The sequence below is a fragment of the Synchiropus splendidus genome, chromosome 13, assembly GCF_027744825.2.
Source record: "Synchiropus splendidus isolate RoL2022-P1 chromosome 13, RoL_Sspl_1.0, whole genome shotgun sequence".
In the NCBI taxonomy this organism is placed as follows: Eukaryota; Metazoa; Chordata; class Actinopteri; order Syngnathiformes; family Callionymidae; genus Synchiropus; species Synchiropus splendidus.
Genome location: NC_071346.1, coordinates 1,013,886 through 1,026,848, shown reverse-complemented (window position 1 = coordinate 1,026,848; position 12,963 = coordinate 1,013,886). Strand labels below are relative to the sequence as shown.

General features: G+C 54.1%; 2 protein-coding genes across 4 annotated transcripts in view; one reads left to right on the top strand and one right to left on the bottom strand.

Moving 5' to 3' along the window:
• Positions 1-725: 725 nt before the first annotated feature.
• Positions 726-3,380, bottom strand: myl13 (myosin, light chain 13). Its single transcript, XM_053882337.1, has 5 exons — positions 3,241-3,380; positions 2,342-2,369; positions 2,082-2,231; positions 938-1,111; positions 726-865 (listed from the first exon to the last, which is right to left on the bottom strand). The coding sequence occupies exons 1-5, from the start codon at positions 3,340-3,342 to the stop codon at positions 759-761; spliced, it is 561 nt and encodes a 186-aa protein (XP_053738312.1). The 5' UTR covers positions 3,343-3,380; the 3' UTR covers positions 726-758.
• Positions 1,296-12,963, top strand: part of pth1r (parathyroid hormone 1 receptor) — a 42,475-nt gene continuing 30,807 nt past the window's right edge. The window contains exons 1-4 of one of the 3 annotated variants that reach the window (XM_053882331.1): positions 1,714-1,732; positions 8,813-8,953; positions 9,042-9,190; positions 11,924-12,166. In XM_053882331.1, coding sequence (XP_053738306.1) covers positions 12,104-12,166 — 63 coding nt within the window. In that variant the 5' untranslated portion in view covers positions 1,714-1,732; positions 8,813-8,953; positions 9,042-9,190; positions 11,924-12,103. Of the gene's footprint in view, positions 1,733-8,812; positions 8,954-9,041; positions 9,191-11,576; positions 11,795-11,923; positions 12,167-12,963 lie in introns of those variants that run through there. The other 2 variants (XM_053882332.1, XM_053882330.1) reach the window with 2 other exon arrangements.

Genomic DNA, 12,963 nt, shown 5'->3' with positions numbered 1-12,963 from the left:
GATTTTCAGCCGCCGATTCTTTTCCTTCATTCGACAGCAGCGCAAGTTCACGGCTGTACGTGGCTGCGCGTGGCCCTCTGTGACTCACAGAGGCAGCCGGCAAGCAGGACGCGCGTCAGGGCGCCAGATGGTGACCTCAGCTCAAGTGTAAGTGCACTTCGTAGCAGGAATCACATTACTTCAAAGCTTGACTGAATTACGCCGTCTGACCTGGGATCTGAATGTCTGAGCGAGCGGAACCTGGAGCCGTGCTGGAGCCCAACATGCTGCGGTTTTTAAAAGCACAAGCGTCGGAGGAGAGAGGATTCATCCGAGCTCATCGTGAGGCTCCCGGCCGGCTGTCACTGACTGGACCCCACGGCGCTGCGACTGAAGCTGCCATCTTCTCTCTGAGTAACAGCACGTGTGGGATTTCTAATGACTGGACAAGGGAAGTCTCTGGGACCCTCCTCTGAGAGACACAGTGGTCTGGATGTATCAACTCTACTAGATTGGCTCCTGGCCATGTGCTCGCCTGAACTTTGACCTCTATATCTGACAACTCTGACAGTGCTTCTGTGATGGCCAAGACCTTCCACGTGGTTGCTGGTTTGGCGATGGAGAAATGAGCAGGTGAATCGACGGAGGGAGGGGAAATCATGCCATCACGTGGCCAGAGAAGAAACTGCTGGGCCCGCTTCTCGTTATGTGTAGTAGGTCAGATGTTTCACTGGAGGACAAGAGACTCAGTTTTTGCTTTAATGAAACACGCGTCGCCCTTAAGAAGCCAGGATGTGTTTGACAAACGCTTCGTAGTTGATGCAGCCGTTGGCGTCCTCCTGGTTCTGCATCAGCTGCTCCACCTCGTCCTCCCTCATCTTCTCCCCTGAAGCAGGACAGCAGGACAAAGTGAGCGTCAGCCCCTGAATCTCAGCGGGCCCAGACGCAGCTCACGCACCCAGAGTGGCCAGCACGTGCCGCAGCTCCGCGCCCATCACCGTGCCGTTGCCTTCCTTGTCAAAGACTCGAAGGCCTTCCACAAAGTCCTCGTAGGTCCCGCGGTCCTTGGCCTTGCAGATGTGCTGGTGCATGGGCAGGAACTGGTCAAAGTCCAGCATCTGACTCTGCATGTCTGAGGGAGAGAGGAGTGCAGAGGTCACCCCAGCAGGTGCCTCATGACCCCCACTGACAGGAAGACCCTTCTCCTGACTCCACGCCACGTCCCGCACCTCCATTCTCCATCAACCATTCCAGCAGGACTTAAGTGAGGAAAACGCTGAATAGCTCATGGAGAAGGGTCAAATGAAAACGTGACTGATGTTATGTTTTTCTTCGTGAAACAACGATGAACAAAAGAAAAACTGCAACGTCTGATGACTGAACCTGATCCAGTGGCTTAAGAAGATGTTAGTGTTGGGCGAGTTTGCGTCTCCACATCATGAGTCCTGTCACGGGTCGCTCACATTCATGACCTCTTGCTTCATGACAGTCACTGCTCTCTGTGTGTCACGTGTCAGAGCGCATTCATTTGCAGTTAGTTTTAAGACAACTATCGACTAGGTAAACTGTGACGTCACGTACACAAACACGCCATGCTCCTGCTGTGTGTTGGAAAACACGCATGCGCCACGTTGTTCAGAGTGCACTGCGCTCAACTGGCCACCAGATGGCGGTACCTTCACGGCGCTTTGACCCAGGGGACGCGAAGAAGATCCTCGTAGAGGATGTGAAGAAATGGATCCTTCACACGTCGGTAAATACACATTTAGTCTCTCTGTCTTCAGGTGGAAGTCACCATTTGGTCAGTCATTTGGTTGTATGTTGTCTTTTAAACCATCAAAGTGTCCGGTTTTGGCCTGGTTTTACCGGAGCTCACGTGACCGGACGTTGAGAAAATGAATGGTGGGATCTCTAAGACAATCGCAGGAGCGCTGCCCCAACACTTCCACGTTAGCTAAGTGTACAGTCATGTTTTGATCACCTCAACATTTATGTCACGACTTGTGTCATTAAGTTTTGCATGTTCCGATCGTGAAGTGACCACAGCAACAGTGTGATGTGAAAGGGGGGTGAGGACGGAGGAAGGTGAACCGACGCTCTACCTTCAGGTTTGGGCTTCCCCAGGACATACGTGATCTCGGCGTTGGTCGGGTTCTGACCCAGCGCTCGGACCAGGTCGCCGCACTGAGAGTAGGCGATCTTCATCTCATTGTTGGGCGTCCTGTCAAACAGCTGGAAGGCGTCTTTGAAATCTGTCGGCATCAAAGCAGGAGCCGTTCATAAAGAAGAAGAAGAGAAGAAGAGCTTCTCTCTGGTGTGTCAGATCTCCACACAAAGAATGCGAGCGGAGCAACAGTCTTACCCTCAATCTGCTCCGGGCTGAACTCCAGCTGCAGGGAAGAAAGAAAACAAAGCGGTGAGGGACGCTGGATTGTTTGAGATGACAGTCAATCGCTCAGTTGACCGTGGACCTGGTGAGTCAGAGCTGAGTCACATTCCCGTGCGATGCAGAGAACAGCCGCCAGACATGACTCTCCTCTATTTTTAACTCCCGGTTCGGTGGTCTTCTGGCCACACCCTGGCAAGACCTCAAGGCCGCTCCTCACCAGTCAGAGAGGCAAGATGCCAGCTCAGCACAAAACGACCTCCGACCCACAGTCGCTCCATTTTTAACTTCCACAAAACAACAGAGAAACCTGCAAGTCATTAGAGGAGCCCACAAAGTCGTGGCTGTGGCCTCAGAGCGGGCTGCAGTGCCTCGCTTTCGCCACCAGGGTTCTCTACTGCGCTTGCTTCAGTCTCCGTCGCATCAGCAGAAACCCAGCGCTTTGTCCTGATTTGTCTTCTCGCCTCAGCTATTTTTAACATGAGAAATCTCTGCATGTGAATGGATTCTCCTCACAGAGAGTAGTGTCACAACAAGTTTAGAAACCTTGGAAAACTCAGAGCTTCCGTGAAATCCCTCCGCAACTGAAACAAAAACCTTTAAAAACAGCAGATATTTTCAGGCGTGTTTTGGTCTGAAGCCAGCTTTATATTTTATGTTGACGGAGCTAATGATTGTCCACCCTCCGGATGACTCTTACTAGTGTCGCCGAGTAACTCCACTGTTCCTGTTCAGTGCACAGCAGCACCCCAGCAGCAGCTACCTGTCGCACCTGTGGGCTGAGGCTCGGCACTCCGTCAGACGCCGGGCTCAGCTCCAGCCGACTGAAGGGTGAGGAGAAAAGACACACAGAGTTGTGGCGCGAGCTGTTTTACCGTGACGGCCGAAGGGTTGAACTGAGGCGTCTTGGGCCGCTCTGGCTCCGGAGCTTTCGGCGGAGCGGCAGGAGCCGGCTCTTCCTTCTTCTTGGGGGCCATCAGCAGAGCGGGTGGTGATGATGGCAGCGGCCCCTCCTCGGGGCGCCTTTATTCTCTGAGCACAGGTGGCCTCTCCGCCCCCCGAGTGAGCGGCCGCTCTGCCAACCCTCTATAAAAGGCTATGCTGTTGTTTCTATTTAAGACAAAGGTTGTTGCTGCATGTACATCATCAGTGGCTCTTAGGAGGCAGCGGTCGCCGTGTGGAAAGCCAGGAGTGAGTCTGACCTCAGAGCGCCACCAACTCCAGGAGCAGATGGATGATGGATGATCGATGGTCCTGTCGCCCAGAAACTAGGACAAGGACATATGTGACTCACACCTTCTCCTCCAAGATTCTCTGCATCTGTGTGATTGTCAGGGAAGGATGGTTCAGATAAACAAGCGCTGCACAAATGAAAACCCAGCAAACAAGTCAACAAAACTCCCATAAAATCCTTGGTTTGAGGCGCCACTTGATCTGAACGTGCCGGGACATGATTATGTTTGGACTTTATTTCACCACACTCGGATGAAGCTTTGGACTAAAGCTCTCTTGGCTGCTGCTGCTGCTGTCCCTCCGTGCTCTTTCGTCTTCACGTGCGTGGAGACGGTTCCGTATGTTGCTTAAACAAGCGTCTTCTGGCCGTGGAGGCCAATGTGATCAATAGTGTTTTGACATGTTGCTCAGCTTCTGCGTGGCCCCAGAGATGGGCTCTATTTATTCTTCCCGCACATGACTGATCACCTGACCTCCTTCCTTCAGAGGCGCTGACCTTGTTCAATGAAGCGCAGCCAAGAGGCAGTTGAGGGAAACGTGATTGCTGGATGAGAGGAGGCTGATGACTGCAGTGATGGGACCAGGACGAGAACCAGCGAGCATTGACGACTGCGGGACACGGAGAGCGAGGGTCTGAAGCCTCGGCGCTGCAGACGGCCTCACGGATGGGAGGGTCGTGTGAGGTCACGGGGAGCGTCCAACTGAACATGAGGGATGGACGGGTCGGGTCCCAGAGTCAGGACTCGTGTGACGGTGTCAGAAGGAGGATGGTCTCCCATGTAGAGGAGCACCGAGACCAACGGAGCAGCTGAAGCCCTCGGTGCGAGGGTCCTGCTGCGCGGTGCCGACAGAATAAGGGCTCCTCCTGACCTGCCTCTCGGGTCCAGACAGTGACCCGACACGTCCGTGGACTAGCCTTGGCAGGTCACTCGTCCACAGCCTGGCTCCTCAAACATCCCAGACCGGCACGGCTTGCTATTCTGGTACCTCTGGAGCCACGCCAGTCTGTGGACAATGCCAATTGTCAGTGTGACCCGAGTGCTGACCTTCAGCGCAGCTGAACGTGTGGCCAGAGCCTGGAAGGCAGCCCAGGTGGCAGGACTACCAAAGAGGCGGGACACAAATGTGCCCAGGAGCCAATGGCGTTTAAGCATTTGAGCGGCACCAGAGCTACAAGTTCCTCCCCAGCAGTCAAGTCCTCCACGTGTTAAGGTCAGTGGCAGTGGGATTAGCGCCGGCAACCCTGCGTCACATGGACAGCACTGGCTTCTGAAAAGGTACAAGACAAGTTTCAGAGAAAATCGCTTCAGATGCCTGAAAGGCCGACGACCTTCACCTGCTCCCACCTTCCACGAAGAGAGCGGAGGAATTTATATTCCAGTCATCATCTTCTCGTCTCCCCTGATGGGTCGGTGGGGGTGGAGCCTGTCCAGCTACATAGTGTGGCAGGCGGGACTCCCTGGAAAGGACACCTGTCCATCACAGGGTTAAAGTAATTCCTTGTTGTGGGAGGAAACTGGAGTGAAACAGGAAGAGAAGATGGACTGGAACTTGCAAACAGCTTCATGTGTTAGTGAGGTTTTAATAGCAGACAAAACTGGACTTCCAACATGTAGAAATACAATAACTAATGACGATAAGCCGCTACTTTGTTCTCGCGGTCTGAGCCCTACGGCTTATACAACAGCACGGCTAATACATGCACTTTTACAGGCTGAAATCAGATGAAATCCATGGAATCCGAGGCTTTTTATTGACCTTTAAAGCCCTCAAAATGTGCTGTTTCCGCCCGCGTGTCCACAGCTCCGTCAACGGAGTGGATCTCCTGGAGGTCTGGAATCCAGAAGCAGCCGCTGAGACCAGCAGTGGTGTGGGAACTTTGGGCACGAGGGCGAAAACAGCGCATTTTGAGGGCTTTACTGTGAATAAAAAGATAAGATGTGACCACTGCATCTGCGACCTACAGACCATGCGGATTATGTTTGAACAAGATCTATTTTCCTTCAGAAATTTAGTGGGTGGGGCTAATATCCTGGTGAGCTCTATAGTCCAGAAATTGAGACTAAATAAATCATCAGTCCATAAATGCAGTTGTTCAGTTAAAAACTCTCACTTCGAAGACATGGAAGTTGAACCAGTGATGACAGTGACTCGTGGGTGGACATGCAGGTCAGAGGTGGCTGAGCCTGACACACAGTGGTGCAGTGGGGCAGGCCTGGGATGAAGCCAGCGTCACTCCTCCCGGGGAGAAAGTGGATCTGTGGAAGCTTCACACTTGGCTCCCTTGTGGCTTGGAATCACCTGAACTTCCCGCAGCTCTCTCCTCATCTCGCAGCAGTGGCTGGAGAGCGCGCGGCGCTGCCAGCTTTCCAACACCAGCGGGGCTCCTCATAAACATGACACCTTCATTTTCGAGTGCCTCAGCGTGTGACTCAGCTGCCCCGAGTCCGACACGCCGGCGGCTCAGGCTGCCAACATGCCACCGACGCCGCGGTGCCTTGTTGGTAAACAGGAATTTCCTCGTCCCAGTTTTCCACTGGCTGATTCCTGCTCCGTGACATGCCGGTGTTTTGTCGGCAAGTGGGACGTTCAGTCATCAATAATCATCAGGAGAGTCTCCAAACGTCTGTCTTCTTCACTGACATGTTAGGAGGTTCCTGTCAGAGCAGCTCACAACTCCCTCTGCTGGCCCCACGTGTGTTAGTGCTGAGTGAGATGTGAAGTCAGCGCAGGTGTGACACACTGTTGCGCCGAGACATGGCCGTGTTGAGGGTCACAGGGTCGCAAACGCTGAAGGCTGGACTCTGATGACGTTGACTGGGCTGTTTGCTGGGAGGCAGAAGTCATCACCAAGAAGAAGGGAAGTAGAAGAGAAGCTGATGGAAGCAAGGGCTGGTGTTGTAGGACTGAGCTCCAACGTTTGGAGGCTCTCTCACTTAATGGATTAGTGGCCACATTTTTTTTCCTCCTCCCATTCATTTTCAATGGGAACATTTTCGATACTAAACCTGGAATTATGGCTCAGTATTAGTGCTGCGTTCCGGCACCTCTGTAAAAGAGGGTGATGATGAAAAACGCTCTCGCCCTGGCTGATATTGAGTGGGTTTTTCCCTTGGTTGAGCGAGGGTGGGTCAGTGGCCGACTCTCCAGGGAACCTGTTGCTTGGTTTCATGGCTGCTGGTAAATGAGGAGCTCGGCGTTTACCCCCTCGGACGCAGGTGGAGGGCGCAGCCTCACCTCATCATGTGGCAGGTGTGTGGGCGCGGCAGCAAGAGTCAAACGGGAAGACGCTGCTGTGTCCAGCGGCGCTCTTAAATCAAGTCGTCATGGCAACAGCAGAAATTTCCCACTTTCAAAAATTGTGACTTGACTCCAGACGTGACACCAATCTTCGCAAAAGTGACCCATTGCATGTCAAAATAATTATTCCAAAGGTTCCTCCACACGCCAGCGTCCGATTCCTCACCTGCCTGTGGTGTGCGCCTCCACTGAGAGAGTGAGGCGTTCACACTTGCTGGAGAGGAAGTGAGGCAGTCCACGAGGAGGTCAGAGGAGCTCGAGGAGTCGCCGTGGACTATGGTGTTTGTGGATGATATGGTGATTTGTGGGGAGAGATAGGAGGAGGAGGTGAAGAGGAGTGGAGACGAGTGGATCTGAGGCCTTCAGAAATGAGTCCATCTGAGCGACATGTGGAGACGTTTGGAGAGATGGAGTTGCACCCAGGATGTTGAGGTTGGTGACGGATGAAGGTGTGGCTCCAAAGCAGGTGGAGGTGGAGGAAGACCAGAGCGAGTCGCGTGTCACGAACAGCTGCTCAGGTGAGGACTGCGGTGTTGGCCACGTGGCTGCTGTGGACCTGCTGACTCAGCAGCTGACTCTCCACTCCACATCCATCTCATCCCTGCAGAGCTTGAGGAGTGAGCTGAAGAGGCTCTGGACGTCTGATTGCAGCGGCTCCAGAGTGTGGCTACACAAACAACACATTAGGTTAATGGCTGGAGCAGAGCGAGCCGTGGTGATTGGCTGGTGAGCAGCTCTTCACTCTGCCCTCTGGACTCCAGCTGCAATCATCTGCTGGGAGGAAACACACACGGGAGACGAGAGACGGCGAGGCCTCGCTGACAGTGAGGGCTCCTCTTTGATCTTCACTCCAGACCGGGTCAGAACGTTGCTCAGGCTTGGATCCAAACTGGGCCTCGTCATTCTTCACACCTGCTGTTGTGTGCGCTGAGGACAGGACCATGTGTTGGAGATGCTGCTGCCCTTCTCCTCACATGCTGGTACCATCTATTCCAGGGGCCCGTTTCAAGGCTCAGGGGCCAAACCTGCTTCCACACGTCTTCAGAGTCTGCCAGAGCCAGAACTCACTTCTTACCTTAGAGCAGTGCCGGAGGTCACAGCACAGCAGCTTTGACTCTGCTTTCAGAGCCTCACTGAAACACTGGGCCTCGAGGGCCCTCAGCACACACCCTCAGGCAAGTTCCTGTTCTCACTGTGTTTGAAACACGTTTTGTTTCTCGAGTGTCTGTTTAGAATGGACCACGCTTGGTGTCCAGGCGCCTCCGTGACGTCTGGCGTGAAAAAACGGATTGACTTTCCAGGCTGGTCCTCGCAGGGAGTGGATGCTGTGTTTGCAGGATGGACCTGAGCTTGACATGGATGTGAGCCACTCACAGCCACACCGTCATTGACATCACCCTTTCCCCAGCCTCTCCCTCTACACCTAACCATCTAAAACACATGGCTAAACTGAACCTTGACTCTGAACCAAAATAAACCCAATGATCATGACCCCGCTGTTTTGAGGCTTGACAAAGTGAGGACCGGCCAAACTGTTCTCACTCTGTTGGTTACAAACTCATACAGGTTCTCACAAAGATAAAAGTACAAGAACACACACACACACACACACACTGACACACACGGGTAGAGGCAACCTAGAGTGCGCTCAGGAGGTTCCTGGACTGTGGGAGGAAACCAGAGTGTCCAGAGAGGTGGCTTGTGAGCTCAGGCTCGAGCCGAGCTGGAATCCACCCCAGGCCCTCCTGGGCGTCTGAAACGGGACGGCACAGGCGGCAGAATGCTGAAATCCTTTTCAATGGGCCGGAACACTCTGGCAGAGTAAAAATGGCAACAGACAACGTGAAAAAGTCATCAAGTGGATGTGAGACCGCATGATGACTCACAGAGCTATTTGTTGTGATGTGTTTTCAGACAGGAAGGCATGTTTTTTTAACCAGGGTTTTTTCCTCGACTCTATTTCCGCGCACCATCGGGAGCCTTGAGTGGTGAGCTGTCGGCAGCAGAAGACCCCGCTCACCTCTGCGCTGGTGCTGTGCTCTCCTCACACAGGACGTAAGCCCTGTGCATCTGGCAGCTGGAGACAATGACCGGAGAACACAATCTGAAAGTGATGTGAGACTCTGTCGTCTTCCTGTGAAAGCCTTTCCAGACAACAGACACGGATGAGAGTGGAAGCAGAAGTGTGACGTCGTGCTGGGAACACCACACCACCACACTGATTCCAGAGACGCGTCTGCGAGCTGGCCCCCGACCTTGGTGATGGAGCCTCATTGGACTCCCATCGTTCAGGTGACTGCGCCAACCGTCTATTGACATGCAAAACTGGATGACGTCTCAGTCGCGAGGCGTCTGGGAGTGTCTGTCTCTGTCTGATGGAGAGGGAAAGGCAGAGAGTGGGTGCTTCCTACTGGGGACAGGAGAGCGGCAGGTCCTTGCCTCAGGATCCACCGGGGACAGCAGTCGTGCGAGTCACGGCGAGGCGACTCTGGGCTCAGTAAAGGGACGGACCAATCCCCCGGCTCGGTTTGTCCACTCGCTGCAGGGGGCGCTCCAAACCTGGAGCAGAATCTCCTGGGCTCCATCCCAGCGGAGCCTCGTGCAGAGACACCTGCACTGTTGCACCGGTGCAGCCGGTGTGGAAACACCACTCACCCGCTCCTCTGATGAGCGCCACCTGCAGGTTGGAAGGGAGAGTGGGATCGTCCCACAGCCAGGGGCCAGGTCGCCCAGCTAATCTCCTGCAGTTTGGAGTTTCCCCTGGAGAGACGCTGGAAGCAGCGGATGCAGAAAGGACGAGCGACACAAAGAGACGGCGTCTGCTCGGTTGTTCCTCCGATCACTATCTCTCTCACCCAGAGAGCCACCTATTCAGAGCATAATGGCCCTGATTTACTCTGAGAAACAGGGATGAGAGGGAGCCAAGCCATTCTTCTGCTGATTGTCTCGCTGGCGTTAAACAGATGCCTGAGGTCTTGAGTTTGATCTGAAATAAATGGGCTCAAGTTGAAGGACGTACAGCTTTTCTTTTGAGTGAAGCGGCGATGATTGAAGTTTATTGTGAAACCCTGTGGACGCAGCATGGATCTGAGTTTGGTTCCTCCATCTCACCGCCTTCCTGAGGTCAGGCTGTGGGGGCAGCAGCCAGAGTGAAGAGAGCCAGAGCTCCTTCCTCCTGGACACCTCCAAGTCTTTTGGGTGGCTCGAACTCTGACGCCTCCCGCGTGAGCTGCGCAGAACTTTGGTTCGCGACACGACGTCCTGTGTTTGATGTCAGAAAACGCTTCACCATCTTGTAGCCGAACCACTTTCATTTGAGGGGTGTGACCTTGACCAAAGGTGAAACAACGTTTTGCTTTTCTTGTAAACACAGCCACAAAGAATGATAATATGAGCCGTATGAAGGCGCATCAAGTCTGTCAATAGCCCCCAGCTCAGACTTGAGCCGCGCCTGGACTAGGACTCCAGTCTGAGGTGTCTGTCTTTAACCACAAAACAGCAGCCACCCCCCAAGAAGAAATGTTTTGGATGGAAAAAAAACCCTTGTACACATTTGGTGTCAGACTACCATATGTACATATGCAGTCATTTGACATTCCCATCTCCAAAGGTCCCATAATGCACTGCGACAGTCGATGCTCTGATCACCGTTATGTGAGCCGAGGTCCGCGTGACACGTGTGCTTTGGCCTGTGGTTAGATCTTCAAAGACAGACTGATCTCACGCCACCAAAGCCTCAGCTGTCACTCAACGCCACCTTCAGAAGGTGTTTTATCTGTGTCGTTAAAGTTGTGGGATAAAAACCCGTCACTTGTTTGTTGTGGCGGAGGACTCGCTCCGATGGTCCGTCCGCGGCTTCACGCATTAAAATTCCGTCTATGTTGAACGTCAAACCGCCGTCATGTTAAAAGCACAGTCTGGTCCACTCAGCTCCACCCTGTCACCCGCCGTCACCATCATGGGACCGAGAAATCCCGCGTGGCGACATATGGCTGCGGCTCGGCGCTTAGTTTGTATTTGTGCCTTTGCTGTCGCTGCTCTGATATAATCCTGCCTCCACTTGCTGGTGGGAGGTCCTCAGCCAGTGCTATGTTATTTACATGCATTAGTGTGTGGGAGGAGTTTTCGCAAAAGAAAGGTCAGCAGTGTCAAATATAGATACAAATATAGTCTTGTTTTATCTTCAAGGAAAATAAAGATGAGCTGAAAACTGTGATCAAATACGGAACAGCTCTGCAGTCACTGGCCCTCGTGGGCCCCCGAGCCAGACCTTGGGTCGGGCTCTGCTTGTACTCCTGCATGCGCTGTGCCTCCGGGGTGAGTCGCTGGCTGCTGGTGCGAACGGACGCGCCGCTCTGCTCTGCGTCCCGGGAGCGGCCGGCCGGGGCCCAACACTGGAGTGTCAGTGTTCCCCACCTCTCGCGCATTATGTCTCGGTAATCCGAGCCCGCGAGATGCAACTGTGAGCGACTGCAGGGGAAAAAGCGGTTTGGCAGCGGCCCTGCGAGCTGTTGAATGTACAGTTTGTTTGAGGGGTGAGAAAATATGTCACTTTCGGAGCCGTGGTTTCTTCCGACGTAAGAGGCGGCGCGCACCAATGAGAGGCCGCGACGCGCCAGCGTACCTGCCTCCTTCCCGCCCCCCTTTTCCACCCGCACATTCTCACTCGCGAACCCGACCTGCTGCCTGCCACATCTGGAGTCGCTTTCCAGCGCCAGAAACTTCAACTTGGGAGCGCCGGCGGACGCGTCCCGGCGGCTCGGTTCGGCCTGCGGCTCGGGGTCAGCGGCGCTCTTCGGAGTTTTCCGCGCAGATTCCTCCTCCTGCTTCCATCCACGGAGCTGCCGGGCTCCGCTGAGAGCAAACATCTGCGCGCACAGAGGAACATTGATTCGGGTCGGTTGGCGTCTCCTCCTCGCGCTGGTGATGGACTGGAGTTTCAGTCGGTCCTGAACAGACGTGAACAACTTCCCACCGCGGAGCCAGAGCCGCAGAAATACTTCTGACATGTGGATGTAATTTCAGCGGAGCTGCGAGCCGAGCGCAGCGGATAGATGCGAGGCGTCCGAGGCCGATCACCGAGCGATGCTTCCAGCAGCCAGATGGAGTGAGACGCGCTCCGCTCGCTGAGCCCGTCAAGCCCTTCGCTCCGAGCGTCTCCAGCATCCCCTCACCAGCCCGGCCGGGACCAGCTCGAGGGCAGGGATGGGCTCCCCCCTGCTCCTCCACACGCTGGACCTCCTCCTCGTCTTCAGCACTTTGTGTTTGGTAAGTGATGATCTACTCTCTTCTCTCGCACCTGCGGCTCCGGAGCCGCTCCAGCCGTGGACGCCTGCCCTGGATGCAGCTGTTCAAACAGCGCGTCTGGAGCCGCGGGGCTGCGCTCAACAGGCTGCAGTGATTCGCGGCTGTTGCTCGCAGGAGACGCTGCGCTGCTCCCGTCTCTCCCAACTTTTCTGACCATACAGGCGCGTGGAGCCTGAGACAGGAGCACAGAAGGAAACTCATGTTAAATGGCATTTCCACGTGGATACTGCTGCATTTCTCTGTGGGCCAGTGTATTTACCAATGTGGTCTTTGATTCTACGTTCTTTAGTTTAATGGACAGGTATTTATTATTTGGAGACTCGCTCTAAATCGTAGATATTGGATCTTTTCAGCTTCAGAGCCTCAAACAATGTGGCACTTTAGAGAAGGTCAGTTCTTTACTTACTTTTATGGGACACACAACTGCTGCAAAAGCGGGCATCACCCGTCAGAAGAGTTCCGTTTGGAAAGGGAAAGAGCAAACCAAGCCTGGAATAGAGTTTGACCAGTATGGAATGATGATATTGTTTTGCTCGCGGTGGGGTCACACCTCGCCCACCTCTGCTCCACATGGCCCTGGCACACGGGGTCGGACCGAGGAGAGCTTCTGGTGTCAGATGTTCCCCTGCTGGCTGGACGGTGAGGTGAAGTAGACGGTGAACACCTTCCTTCATGGGCCGAGAGAGTTTGTCTTCGGTCTGCGACCTCAGAGTTATTGTTGCTCACTGACCTGATGAGTCCAGCACGTATTCTGTGTG